Raw genomic sequence first — 14,736 nt, 5'->3', positions numbered from 1 at the left:
TGAGAGTGAATTCTCAGCTCAGGTCTCCAGATTGTTGATTTGTGCTATTTCCCAGCAAAGATAACTGGTAGTCAACATTACGCCCCCAGCTTCAAAGAGAAGAATATATTGAATAAATTGAATTGACTGTTGTGAAGTTTCCCCAAGAGTTGAGAGCATGTGAACAAATTTTCTACCCTCATGTATGAGACCATTGCTGCAACCACTACAGAATGTGTGGTCACCTCAGTGGTCCCTGCATTTGGGCCTTCCAGTAAAATCTCATCCTGGTTAATGCAAGGCTGTGGTCTCTACCCTTTACTTCATCTAGGATGGGCTGAGAACTGTAGAAGCAGAGGTTTCAATGCTACCTCAGATGCTACCTCAATGTCATCGCTATGACCCGAACTTTAACAGGAGCACACGATGAATGCCTTGAGCTCAGAAGCAGCATGGTGAGTCTGGAGTGAAAGTTACATTGATGCTCACTGCATTTTAATTCAATAGAGAGTCACTCTCACCGAACATTGCAATCCCTCTTTGCTGTCTCAGTTTCCTTACAATCAACAGAACTCTTCAGAACCGAAAATAGTCTTATACATTCCTACAATCCTACATAACATCTTGTTTCCGACTGTCACACAGCTCATATTTCCAACTGGATTTTTTCCTGTCTCGCCTGGAATATCCTTGGAACTGGCCCCGTTCTCGTATGCCCTAAGTGATGGATACTCAGTTTGTGCATATAGATACACAGAGCACCATTTCCATATTGACAATAGCCACTGACAGTAATCAACAGACTGTTTACTTGTAATAATTCATTGCATTGTTAAAAGAAATTCCACGAACATCTAGTGTTAGATGGCTTTAATTCACTTGGAATAAAACAAGACATTTATTAAAATTCCATATGTGTAGCTTTAGAAAAAGCTAAGGCTTGTGGAATTCATGTTGTACTGAATAGCAAGAGTTAAATTGGCATGACAAAAGAAAGTTCTAAGTGATGGCACGTTTTGGAAACGATTTGAAGAAAATTGATATGAATGATCCCAGATTTAGATTTCTAAAATTGTGAGGACTTAGAAAAGAAGATTAAAGGACACTTAGGGCGGCACGGTAGCTCAGTGGTTAGCACTGCTGCCTCACAGCACCAGGGACCCAGGTACGATTCCAGCCTCGGGTGACTGTCTGTGTGGAGTATGCACAGAGTTCTCCCTGTGTCTGAGTCTGGGTGCTTTGGTTTCCTCCCACAGTCCAAAGATGTGCAGGTTAGGTAGATTGCCCATAGTGTCCAAGGATGTGCAGGGTAGGTGGATTAGCTAGGAGAAATGCAGGATTATAGGCATCAGGGAAGGGGATTGATTCTAGTTGGAATGCTCTTCAAAGGGTCATTTTGACTTAATTGGTTGATTGGTCTAGTCCCACAATGCACTGATTCTATATGATCCAGCTCTTCAGAATGACAGATAATGCGCGATGTAAATGCAACATTGGTCAAAGACTGATTTGGAGATGCCGGTGTTGGATTGGGGTGTACAAAGTTAAAAATCACACACCACCAGGTGCTTCCAACTAAACCTGTTGGTCTCTAACCTGGTGTTGTGTGTTTGTTAACTTTGGTCAAAGACTGTTAGCACAGAACATACAGTTTTGGATTTAAATGAGATTGCAGTTTATAGAGAACAGTGTGAATATGGAAATCAAAGATATTTAGAAATATTTTGAAATAAACTGCATAGATACATATAGATTTCATATTTCAAAGTAACATATGGTTAATAACATTCATTTCCTATTTACAGTACTGAGATTGGTCCAGATTCTTATACTGCTGATTGTATTTTGCTGTAGAGAAGCAGATGGCTGCCTTACGGTCACATTCACAGACAAACATCTTACAAGGTCTATTTCTGCCTGAAAGAAATACATGGGAAAATATCAGTAATTCATTTGGAAACCACACGTATCAATGGTTCTAGAAGGGCGTTGTGCTTGGAAACTGTGACACGGAAGAGATTCTATGCTATGTGAATTCTCACCACCAAGCCATGATGGATGTTTCTCCACAGGAGAGATCATGACCTTGTGCACTCCTCACCATTTGTTGCAGGTGGCTGCTGTGACAGAGGCCTGACAGAGATTAATAAACATTGTGCCTGATCCAAGCCCCTGCTCATCACCCTCTTACCTCTGAGAGAAAGTGAGGGCTGCAGATGCTGGAAAACAGAGCTGAAAATGTGTTGCTGGAAAAGCGCAGCAGGTCAGGCAGCATCCAAGGAACAGGAGAATCGACGTTTCGGGCATAAGCCCTTCTTCAGGAATGAGGAAGGGCTTATGCCCGAAACGTCGATTCTCCTGTTCTTTGGATGTTGCCTGACCTGCTGCGCTTTTCCAGCAACACATTATCAACCCTCTTACCTCTATCAACCTTAATAAACAATGTCACCCAGAGAAATGCTTTCTTTTGTAGGGATATCAAAACAAAGGGCTATGCATTAATAATAGGCAACAATACATAGACAATTCAGGGTAAACATTTGAAACATTTCTGCCAGTGCAGAACTTGTTAACGTAGATAAGTAGTTGAGTTGAACAGAAAGGATGCTCTTGGGGGAAGATAGATAAGTGTATGATGGAGAAAGGAACAGACTGTTTACATGTAATAATTCATTGCATTGTTATTAAATTTAAACATTTATTAAAATTCCATGAATGTGGCTTTAGAAAAAGCTATGGTTTTGAAAAAGCTAAGATTTGGATGTAGAAGGGCGAGTGAAACAGAAACATTCATGTAGCCTATTCAGGGTGAACAGTCTGATAACTGATGCTGTGACCCAATTGGTCAAGAGCAAGTCTCCAGGCCCCTACAATGCCAACACTGTGTGACCGAATTAAAGGTGATCTTTCATGGGGGGGACATCTCCTAACCATCCACCCTAAATTCAGCAGAAGAGTTTTGGATAGTCCAAGGGAAAATATGTTGAATCGTGTTATTGGGTCTTTTCCCAACAGAGGTATAGCAGTCAGTTAAGCAGGCCCATGGACATCCACTTCCTTCAGTCTGCTGTGGGTCCTTTCTGGCTGTGAGCTAATCTGGGCTCAAATGATATCCATCCTCATGTACTTCCCAACAGTGATTGGAGCCCAAGCTCCACTGCATGGATGGAGGGACACTCGCACACACGCACACACATACATGTGTATATACACAGACACACACGCACGCGCACACACAGACTCACATACACGATGGTTATGAGTGGTACTAAGAAATCCCTGTTCTGGCTGAGGTAGGTTCATGACTTGCCCCATTCCCCTCTCTGGTGGGCAATGTGGAGTATCAGATGTTTGTACATTAGCCGGTTTAATTTTTTTTTAAAAGGGCTGAATACTGCTTGGGTGTTCTTGGGGAGAGACCATGCAACGTCTACATTTGCATTTGGGACTTTTCAAGGTACAGACTGGAGTGCATTATCTCCCCTCCCGAAACCACTTTGATTTCGTCCCTTCCTCTTTTCCCCATTTTGCTTTGTTTTGTTTCAATCTTGTCACACTTACCCCTCATGGATGGTATGTGTAAATTGGTGAATTGGTCATTTATTGACTCGCTGAGTGGGTTTATTTAAGAAAAAAAAAAGTTTATCATCTTTTTAGTTGCAGTTTAGCCTCACACTCCTGGCCTTTTGGCAGTTGGTGCGGAATGAGGTAGGCAGGTTGGAGAACCTCCATGGGGCCCTGGCTAAAACAGCCACTAACAGTCTCAGGCCTTGGAGAGGCTCACGTCTCCACATCCGCACTCTGTTATCCTTGGAGAGGGAGCCCAAGGTGCTCACTAATACTCTTGAAGTTTTTTGGGATAGGTGGGCACTGCAGGAGCTGGGTGCATCAACTCCCATGATATTTTGATTTATTGTCTGATTCAATGTCTCTAGTCACTGTCATAGAGTCATACAGCATAGAAACAGGCCCTTTGGCCCAACTTGTCCATGCTGACCAGGACCACTAAATAGAACTAGTCCCATTTGCATGCATTTGGCCCATATCCCTCTAAACCTTTCCTATCCATGTACTGGTCCAAATGCCTTTTAAATTTGTAATTGTATCAACTTTCATCACTTCCTCTGGCAGCTTGTGCCATACACGCACCACCAGCAGCGTGAAAAAGATGCCCCTCAGGTCCTTTCTAAATCTTTCCCCTCTCACCTTAAGCGCATGCTCTTAACTTTGGACTCCCCCACCCTGGGAAAAGACCTAGGCTATTCACCCTATCCATGCCCCTCATGATTTTATAGACCTCTACAAGGTCAGCCCTCAGCCATCAACGATCCAAGGAAAAAAAGACCCAGCCTATTCAGTCTCTCCTTATAACCCAAAGCATAGTTTTGTTTTTAATTTAGATTATTTTTAAAAGAACTGAATTCTTCCCGAGTGGATGTTGACTTTTGGATGGGAAAATGTCAGAAGGGGAAGGTGAAACTTATGTTTGTACTATACTATCGATTTACACAATACCACTAGAAACCTCTGAACATCTTTTGCAAGTTCGCTCCAGGCCTGGTTTAAGACTGAGCCAGATGGAGTATTGAGGAATGGAGTTAAGAATGTTAGAGTTGAAAACACAAGTTGAGTTCTTCAAAATGTTTTCTCCGGTGAGCATTGACTGCCTCCCTGTCAATGACCTTCTGTCAGTGGGGGTGTGCCCTGGGCCATGTACTGTCTGGACAGCACTGAAGAAAGAACTTGTCTCATTGGTGTTGGAAAATGTTAGATCTCCCATTTGTTTTCTACCCATTACTTGGAAATACTGTGACCAGTTTGACAAAGCTTATCAGAACTTAACAGAGTATAAGCACTGAGTTTTTGCGGACTGGCAACTTTCACAATAGCTCAAGAGAAAAGTAGCATTCCCATGCAGGCCGCTGAGGGCAGCAATGCAACAACACAAAAGAACACAAATCAAAAACTGCTGGAAATCACAGCGGGGTCAGGCAGCATCCGATGAAGCGCTCTGATGAAGAGTCATTGAGATTTGAAACATTAGCTTGTTCTCTCTCAGGATGCTGCTTGACCTACTGTGATTTCCAACATTTTTTGTTTTCAGTACAGATGCCAACATCTGTCATACATCTGCTCCAACATTAAGGAATAAGTGGCAGGCATGTTTCTTATTGTGCCACAGTAACTACACTTCCACAGTATTTAATTGGCTATAAAGTGCTTTGGGACATCCTGACGCAGTGAAAGGCACTACATAAATGCAAATTCTTTCTTGCACTTGAACCTGATTTCTGCAGAATAGAATTTGTACGATATGTAGAAGCCCCAATCTATACTTACTGGTGCAGACAATAGTGTTCTCAGAACAGGTATAACTGTAGGTGATGGTGTAAGGATTGTCAATGATTGGCCAGCACTCCTTTAGCTTCACAGCATCACTGTAACAGTTATCATGGATTTGACAGCACCTTTTAAAACATAGATAACATAGACAACTGCTTGAATTTACAGATCATTAATTTAAAGCTTCACCCACCAGTCACAGTTTGATACTTTTAAACAGCCCACGCAGACACGTTATAACATACCTCTGCAGCAGGTGGGACTTAAACCCAGGTCATCTTACCTTGGGGGTGAGGGACACTGCATCACAACAACCAGATTTCGTTAGGCCATGTCATTTGAGTTTGTGTAATTCACTGAGAGTTCCAATTTGTGCCACCCTTCGGTCCAACTCATCCATACCAACCAGACATCCCACTCTGACCCACTCCCATTTGCACAGTATTTGGCACATATTCCTCTAAACCCTCCCTATTCCTATACCGAGCCAGATGCCTTTTAAATGTTGTAATTGTACCAGCCTCCACCACTTCCTCTGGCAGCTCGTTCCATACACACACCACTCTCTCTGTGGAAAGGTTGCCCCTTAGGTCCCTTTAAAATCTTTCCCCTCTCACCTTAAACCTATGTCCTTTAGTTTTGGATTCCCCCACCCTAGGAAAAAGACCTTGTCTGTTCACCCTATCGATGCCCCTCATGATTTTATAAACCCCTATAAGGTCACCCCTCAGCCTCCAATGCTCCAGGCAAAAAAATGGCCCCAGCTCTCCCTACAGCGAAAACTCTCAATTCCCGGCAACATTTTTGTAAATCTTTTCTGAACCCTTCCAAGTTTAACAACATCTTTCCTATGGTAGGGAGACCAGAATTGAATGCAGCATTCTAAAAGTGTCCTAACCAATGTCTCATTCAGCCGCAACATAACATTCCATCTCTAATACTTAATGCACTGATCAATGAAGGCAAGTGTGCATACAACTTCTTCAGCACTTTGTCTACCTGTGACTCCACTTTTAGGGAACTGTGAACCTGCACCCCTAGGTCCCTTTGGTCAGCAACACTCCCCAGGGCCCTACCACTAACTGTCTAAGTTTTTCCCTGATTTGCCTTAACAAAATGCAACACTTCACATTTATCTAAATTAAACTCGCATCTGCCACTCCTTGGCCCATTGGCCCATCTGACCAAGGTCCCATTGCCAGTGTTGGACTGGATGGGCAAAGTTAAAAATCTCACAACACCAGGTTATTGTCCAACAGGTTTATTTGGAAGCACTAGTTTTCAGAGCATCGGTCTTTCATCAGGTGGTTGTGGAGGTTAAGATCGTGCTCACGGAATTTATAGCCAAAGAGTCCAGTGTTATGGAGATGTGATACAGTAAACAACCTTAGATTAAAACTTTCTTCTTTTATAATGGGATAGGCTGGTTTCTGTTCTTTGATATGCAAATCCTAGAACTTCTTTTAAATTACATTCTCAGGATAGCTCAGCTTTTTAAACAATAGATGTGAAGTCTGTCTGTGTCCCAATGCTATGTCAGACTGACAAACCCTCTATATAGTTTTCCAGAGTTTTACATGGATTCATGCAGTTTTTCAGGAAATGAATGACTGAAAACTGCATGAATATTGATTAGGCTATAATTCCAACAAGGTTGCAATGAAACATTAATCTATATTGAGCTAATCTGCTAGCGTTAGTCTTTGTGTAGTCAAAATAAGCAGAAACGTCTCGTTTTTTTCTCTCTTGTGTGCAGAAGTAACAGAAAGTCTCCTGATAGTTGTTCTCATTCACCTATTTCCCTTTAATCTGCTGTCATTGTAAATATCCTTGTCAAAAATCAAAAGGGAGAAACCATCTTGAGAAGCACAGAACGGGTGAAGCCTTAACCAACAAATGAAAGGCTCAGGATCAGTGTATCCATGTCCCAATGTCGTTAGTCAAGATTCAAAGGGATTTGAAAGAAAGCCAAAGGAAACAACTACTCATTGGTATCTACTATCTAGAACTGTGATTATGATTTTTTTCCCCACTTCCCCATCCATAATACTATGCTTTGTCTTATCACTTTTGTACAGCCTGTCTGTGTGTATATAGGAATTTTTAAAAAAGGGTAGAGTGCAAGAAACAGTTATAAATTAGTCATTCTTGTTCCTTTCTTGCCATTGGTTAAAACAGTTGATTACAATAAGTACCTGGGCAGTTCAGTAAATTTGAACACTACACCAGTGAGTTGTGATATAATCCCTGTAAATTTACTTAAATGTCACTTTCAGTCTAATATTGTTTCTAGAGTTTGATCTTTCTTTTCTAATGTGAGGACCGAGACAAATATTAATTAATGCATTTTAATTTGGGCCTTATTATCTACAGTTCTCACATTCAGTTCTGTTTAATTCTTCATTTGTCAGATACTCAATAAATAATAATTCTATAATAGAATGTTTGATATTACCATTATCATGTTTTCATGCTCCTTTTTGGCTATATTCTTTGTATTTTTCTTTTCTCATATTGTTTATTCCTGCTACATTTTTTCACTTTGTTGTAACCTTTATCCTAACCACTCTTGTAGACCATGGTTACATTGTTCTTTTCATTTGTCTTTCAGTGAATGTATACTTGTTTTATAATTCACAGGAATGGGCAATAAATTCAGGCCCATCCAGCAAAGCCCACATATTCTGAATGAACAACATTTAAAAGACATTTGGATAAGTACATGAATAGGAAAGGTCTGGAGGGATATGGGCCAGGAGCAGGCAGGTAGGACTAGTTTAGTTTGGGATTATGTTTGGTGTGGACCGAAGGGTCTGTGTCCATGCTGCATGACTCTCTAACTCTATGTCTCTATGACAAGATTTCACATTTCATTATATTTACTGTAATAAACAAACTAGAAGCAATATTATTGAATACTATTCACTAAGTAATTTATTGTCTAAAATACAGTTTGACTCTTAAACTGATAAAAATTCCCTCCCTCTGTTCCTTAAGTGGAGTCAAAAACTATTTTCAACTCCCAAGAAATTGTTTCTTTTTCCAGTTGAATGAGTTCTAATCCCCGAATTGATTTCCACAGGGACAGAGATCCATTCCTCTAGTCAAACTAGGTGAATTTTCCAATCTGGTTTAAATCATCTGTTATGACTGAGGGAAGAAATGAACTGGTAATCAACCCCACTACTGCACTACTCAAAAGTGTAAAAGTCTTCCTTAATTACCACAATGATCAATTTGTATTTCTTTATTAATTACCAAGAATGAAACAAACTTTCACCAGATTTCTTCAACAACAACTTGTTTTTTAGAACAAACTTATTCTTTGAACATGTTGAAAACCTGGTTATCAACTAGCTACCATGCAGAATTTAACTATGGCCCTCTTAATCCTAACATACACAGACAAGACAACATGGATCTGCAGAGGTATTGAGTTTTGTAAATAAAGGTGAAAAAGGAACAACACCGTTTTAGGTCAAGGCTACAACCTGAGAAGGTAGAATGGGTTGACTTGCCAGAGCTCCTTCGATTCCCTGTGTTACGATGTGGAGAACAAACCCCTTTGCTAATTAAAACCAACACCCAGAAAAGCTCGCTCACCTTATAATCTGTTAAAAACGTGAGTGTGTGAAAGAGAACTCCTAACTTCCACTATTTAAGGAAAAATAACAATATATTTACCTAACTCTAATAGTGAACATTAAACAAAAGCCATTAACAAATCCAAGCCTCCTTTTTTCTTAACTAATAATTATCTGACCCCAGCTACTGCTCCAAACACAATCATTAAACATTACATTAACTTAATTTCTCAAAATCCATATAGGTGGTCTTCTCCTCTCCCTTCAGACTTCCTTCCTCTTTTTCCCGACTCTGCTGTCCTCTCCCTGGGTCATTTTCTTTCTTTTTACTGTTTTTACAGGAAAAGGTAGCTTTTGATAGATAGTGCCTTCTGAAATTTCTTTGAGAGCAAGATGTTAGATGGGCAGTGAGCTCTCCGGCTCTACCGCAATTGCTCTGCCCAATTTTCAAAATGCCTGCATTTTTCATATCCCCAGCATCATTCCCTCTCATTGGTCCAATGTTATCAATACAATCAATTCAAACTCAATAGTGTTTTAGTATCCTGGGCATAATTTAAATTAATTGGTTAAATTTGAATTGTTGTCAAAACAGCAACCAAAACTCAGGTATATATTTAATAGCCATTTGCTACATATATCTATTTTGGAATGGTCTGTCTCTCTGCTGTTCTATTCTAGCAGCTGTGGCTGTACTTTAAACTTACTTTAAAATTCAGAAATCACTATCTATCTTAAAGTGAGCATACATTCTTTCGACTTCATAACACCTGCCAATGAGAGTAAATTGCTGACAATCATAGAATAATGGAAGATCATCAGACCAGATTTTATTTTCAGATAGGAAACTGTTAGGTCTCTCAATATTTGAAACTTACAAAAGTTTTCAAACTGTTAAAACTAGTGCTTTACACTACTCTGCTTTAAGTTTTGTCTCTTACTGATTGTCAGAGAGAGAGAAAGAGAGAGAGACTTCTGCTGCAAACTCCTCCTTATATCCAAGTCTGTGAAAACAGATAGCACCTCAGTCCAGAGGCTGTTGCTAGGCAATGAATAGATCCTAGGGGTTTACCATGAAATATACCTTTTATTTCTCTCAAAAGCTCCAGTCGACTCTTCTCCCAAAATTACTTGTTTTTCTTTCCAGTAAATAACAGTTCCATTTGACATTTCAAGTTTTCATTTCTGAGAAATTATATGATAAAGCTTCTCCAATCCAGAAATGTCCAGAGATTTCCATATTCCAGTTTCTCACATTCCATAAATATGTATGTAAGCCTAATAGCTCACAAACCTTTCAATCACCCAATGCAAGCTCTCACTTGAATTCCACCTTTTCTCTGCTTCTGCTGAAAAATAAGCTGCCCTACCTTCCTGCTGTCTCTGTCTCCCAGATTCTTGTCGAACAACCTATCATGAAGTACAGGGATAGCTCTATAAGCTGAAACTACACCTGCTTTCTATGTCCTGTTCCACTCTCAAGGCCCATTCCCATGGTGGAAATGCTGATTAACTATATTTTAAATCCCAACTCCATTTTATCTCGGAATTAAACAGACAGTTTAAAGTATAACCATTTACAAAACTTGATATTTCTAACACCTCCCTGTGACTTGAAGACCATCAGCACACTACTCTGATCATTGTTCACAAGTGAGAATTGTTAGAATCTGAGATGAAAAGTGTATTGAACACCCTCGGTTATCCGAACGTCAATTTTGGATTATCCGAACAAGACCTCGAGGTTCCGTAAATGCTTCCTTCGTTTCCGATCAAATCAATTATCCGAGCAATTAGTTATCTAAACAAAATACTGCCCGCCTGTTTTGTTTGGATAATCAAGGTTGTTCTGTATACCTTCCTTCTCTCGTTCCAACACTCACGGGTCACACCTTAAATGTAATCGTTTTACCCAGTTCCTGATATACTCAATTGGATATGTTAAATATATGAGTTTTAGAATTATTTTTGTAAAATCCCATTGACTGGGTAGATAAACAATATTGGTTTCTTGTGGAAATAAGGTTTATTTGGTGAAGATGTAAAACCAATCAACACTAAGTTTGTAGAATGAAAATGTAGTAACCGCTGAATAACCCAAAACACATGCACAAAGATACACACAACTGGAAAACAAGTACAAAGTGGATTCCTCTCTCTGCAGAAATTCATTTAAAAATTATTTTTAGCCAATGAGTCTTAGTTACAGAGTCATGGAGATGTACAGCACAGAAACAGACCCTTCGACCAACTCGTCCATGGCAGCCAGATATCCTAACCTAATCTAGTCCCATTTACCAGCATTTGGCCCATATCCATCTAAACCCTTCCTATTCATATACCCATCCAGATGCCTTTTAAATGCTATAATTGTACCAGCCTCCACCACTTCCTCTTGCAGCTCATTCCATACAAGCACCACCCTCTGTGTGAAAAGGTTGCCCTTAGGTCCCTTTTAAATCTTTCACCTCTCACCCTCAGCCTATGCCCTCTAGTTCCGGATTCACCCAACCCAGGGAAAAGCAAGGAGAATAAGGTCTGAGGTGTTGAGATGGCTGTCAGTCTGATGTTCTCCTGCACAAAGATTGACGTCACTGAACATACACAATCGGTGCTGGGGAATTTTGCAAATGCAGTCATACAAAGAATAGCAACAAACTCTTTCAGAGATGTTTTGTACAAGAACAGCTGGACCAGGACCCCAGGCACCACACTGGACCCACAATGTGTACTTTTCCAATTAACAAGAGAGGAGAAAGTGAGGACTGCAGATGTTGGAGATCAGAGTTGAGAGTGTGGTGCTGGAAAAGCACAGCATGCACAAAGATTGACGTCACTGAACATACACAATCGGTGCTGGGGAATTTTGCAAATGCAGTCATACAAAGAATAGCAACAAACTCTTTCAGAGATGTTTTGTACAAGAACAGCTGGACCAGGACCCCAGGCACCACACTGGACCCACAATGTGTACTTTTCCAATTAACAAGAGAGGAGAAAGTGAGGACTGCAGATGTCGGAGATCAGAGTTGAGAGTGTGTCGGTGGAAAAGGATAGTGGGTCAGGCAGCATCCAAGCAGCAGGAAAATTGACATTTCGGGCATAAGCCCTTCATCAGGAATGAGGAATGAAAGCCAAACTTTCATTTTCACACCTCGCACACCTTCTCACTCACTCAATGAGCTGTCTCGCCCATCTCCACAGCTAACCACTAACCACCCATTTATGCACTGACACTCTCACTCATCCATTCACGTATCCATACACTAATTCACACTCAAGGACAGGACCTTAAACGTACCTTTGTATGCAGTTACTGCTGTAAGAATGTGGAGCATGTCCTCTCGTCCCCAAATTTACTCACTGCCAGTAGTGTTTACCAGCAGGCACTCTGCTGGGCATTTCTTTGTCAGAAGTCACACGACACCGGTTTATAATCTAACAGATTTATTTGAAATCACAAGCTTTCGGAGCACTGCTCCTTCATCTGGTGAAGTGTATTTCTTTGACCGCTGAGAATGGGAGATCCTGTGCACTGCAGGTGCTTGGAAGCTTCAAGCTAGATTTTACAAACAAAAAGAAGTCACTGTCCCACATCTATCCTCCCCTTGTTGAAGGCACTGATTCCTCACTGGAGTAGACATCTACAGATTGCAGACGCCCTGGGTATTTCATGCCTATTAATAGAGCACTGTTCTGGAGGCAATCACAATTCTGTCAGCAACTTGCTTTTATAGAGCTAATACTGTTATTGTAATACTATTACTGATATTGTATAACAAAATCTCTCAAAGCAGGAACCTTATGAGGTAAAAGCTACTGATAGAGTTGTTCTACAAGTAGCGGTCACCCCACAGGTGTAATACATGTAAACAGCACTTCCCCCTTGTTGCTGCCAGTGGGATTTGACCATGGCTTGGCGAACGTGGGGCCTGCAGAGGCTGTGAGATCAGAATTTAGATTAGAGTGGTGCTGGATCAGGCAGCATCTGAGGAGCAGGGAAATCGACATTTCGGGCAAAAGTCCTTCATTGGAATTCCTGATGCAGAGCTGTTGCCAGAAACATTGATTCTAATCTTGACTTTGACCCATGGCTTTATTAGTTTACTAGCTTCAGCTACGGACTGATTTCTAACCAGAGACTTACTGTCCAAAGTTGAAGTACTATTCCTTGTTACTTTGAGATCTGTGGTCTGAGGCATGCAGGTTGTGATCACCTGGGTGACTGCAGAGTCTCAAACAGTCGATCCCTCACTGTGCCTGTCAATCATGCTGCTGCTGCATGGCGTCTGCTTCTGAAAACCATGCACCTAGAGAAAGGTACACACTCCGAACAAATATTACCAGTTTATTACATCTTGTTACAGTTTGTCCCAAATGGGGGTAAAGCGTGTTTTGTAATAAGAAATGGATAAGAAATATTCTAGAACTGATGCATGTAGTGAATATATTACAGTGCTAGAAACATAGGAGACTATTCAGCCCATCAAGTCCATGCAGACTCTCTGCAAGAGCAGCTCAGCTAGCCCCACACCTCTGTCCAATCTTTGCCGTTCTGCAGTCTTTTTTTCTTCAACTACTTATTTAAATTGGTACATGCAGGAAGAAGAAGACATTTGGAGAAAGCAGCTGCATTTGACATTCAATATCCATGCAACACAAGCTGAACAGGGTTGCAGAAATAAATCATGACCAGAGCTAAGCATCTACATTTGAAAGCAGTAACATTCTGGGTGTTCCAGAGGTGTGGATCCAGAAGCCTATCTGCAGCGTGGCCAACAGCACAGCGACATCATTAATTGCAAGGTAAAGTAACAATGAGTGACAAACCTGGACCATCTAAAAAGAAACCAAAACTGAACAATTCCGATGCAGAATGGGAAAAGAGTTACTGGTCACAAGTGCAAAAGGTGTTTACATTATGGTGGGGAGGCTCAGTGGCTCAGTGGTTAGCACTGCTGCCTCACAGCACCAGGGATCCAGGTTTGATTCCAGCCTCGGGCGACTGTCTGTGTGGAGTTTGCACACTCTCCCTGTGTCTGTGCGGGTTTCCTCCGGGTGCTCTGGTTTCCTCCCACAATCCAAAGATGTGCAGGTCAGGTGAATTGGCCATGCTAAATTGCCCATAGTGTTAGGTGCATTAGTCAGGGGGTAAATATAGGGTAGGGGAATGAGTCTGGGTAGGTTACTCTTCGGAGGGTCAGTGTGGTCTTGTTGGGCCTGTTTCCATACTGTAGGTAATCTAATCTAATTATATGTCACCAAAGTATATTGATAAGTAGAAGAGTGAATTTGGAATGACATCATACAACAATGTAAGATAGTATACTGTTCAAGGGAAAACTTCAGACAAGCAAAGTTGACAAGTGGAACAGAGTTTTGGAAGTTAAAGTCTTTTGTTGTCTAAATCAACGTAAGGTAAGACCTGCAGCAAAACATAATTTTGTGTTTGCCATTTCTGAAAAAAACACAAGAAACCACTGAGTTGCAGAAGTAATCAAAAACTATGGCTGCGGACTCGTTATTCAAAGATATTAAAAGCAAAGAAGAAATAATAACAGCAATCCAGAACACGTCACTCAGTGCTTCCACATTAACAAGGAGAGTAGAATCTTTGTTCAAAGAAATCTTTCAGCATCAACAGCAGGACCTGAAGGACTATGAATGGTTCTCACTGCAGTTTGATGAATCCATCAACATGGTAAGGTCCTAAGGCGTGTTGCTGAACAAAGAGACCTTGGAGTGCAGGTTCATTGCTCCTTGAAAGTGGAGTCACAGGTAGATAGGATAGTGAAGAAGGCGTTTGGTATGCTTTCCCTTACTGGTCAGA

The 14,736-nt window shown here is 41.0% G+C and overlaps 1 protein-coding gene across 1 annotated transcript; it reads right to left on the bottom strand.

Annotated features, from left to right (window-relative positions):
- Window positions 1-1,250: 1,250 nt before the first annotated feature.
- LOC122562419 (phospholipase A2-like) lies at window positions 1,251-10,076 on the bottom strand. The gene is made up of 3 exons (XM_043715276.1): window positions 9,991-10,076; window positions 5,320-5,447; window positions 1,251-1,896 (listed from the first exon to the last, which is right to left on the bottom strand). The coding sequence occupies exons 1-3, from the start codon at window positions 10,074-10,076 to the stop codon at window positions 1,775-1,777; spliced, it is 336 nt and encodes a 111-aa protein (XP_043571211.1). The 3' UTR covers window positions 1,251-1,774.
- Window positions 10,077-14,736: the final 4,660 nt, after the last annotated feature.

Source organism: Chiloscyllium plagiosum, chromosome 25 (genome assembly GCF_004010195.1).
Source record: "Chiloscyllium plagiosum isolate BGI_BamShark_2017 chromosome 25, ASM401019v2, whole genome shotgun sequence".
Taxonomy (NCBI): Eukaryota; Metazoa; Chordata; class Chondrichthyes; order Orectolobiformes; family Hemiscylliidae; genus Chiloscyllium; species Chiloscyllium plagiosum.
Note: the sequence above shows the minus strand (reverse complement) of the source record. Positions and strands in the feature narration are given on the sequence as shown.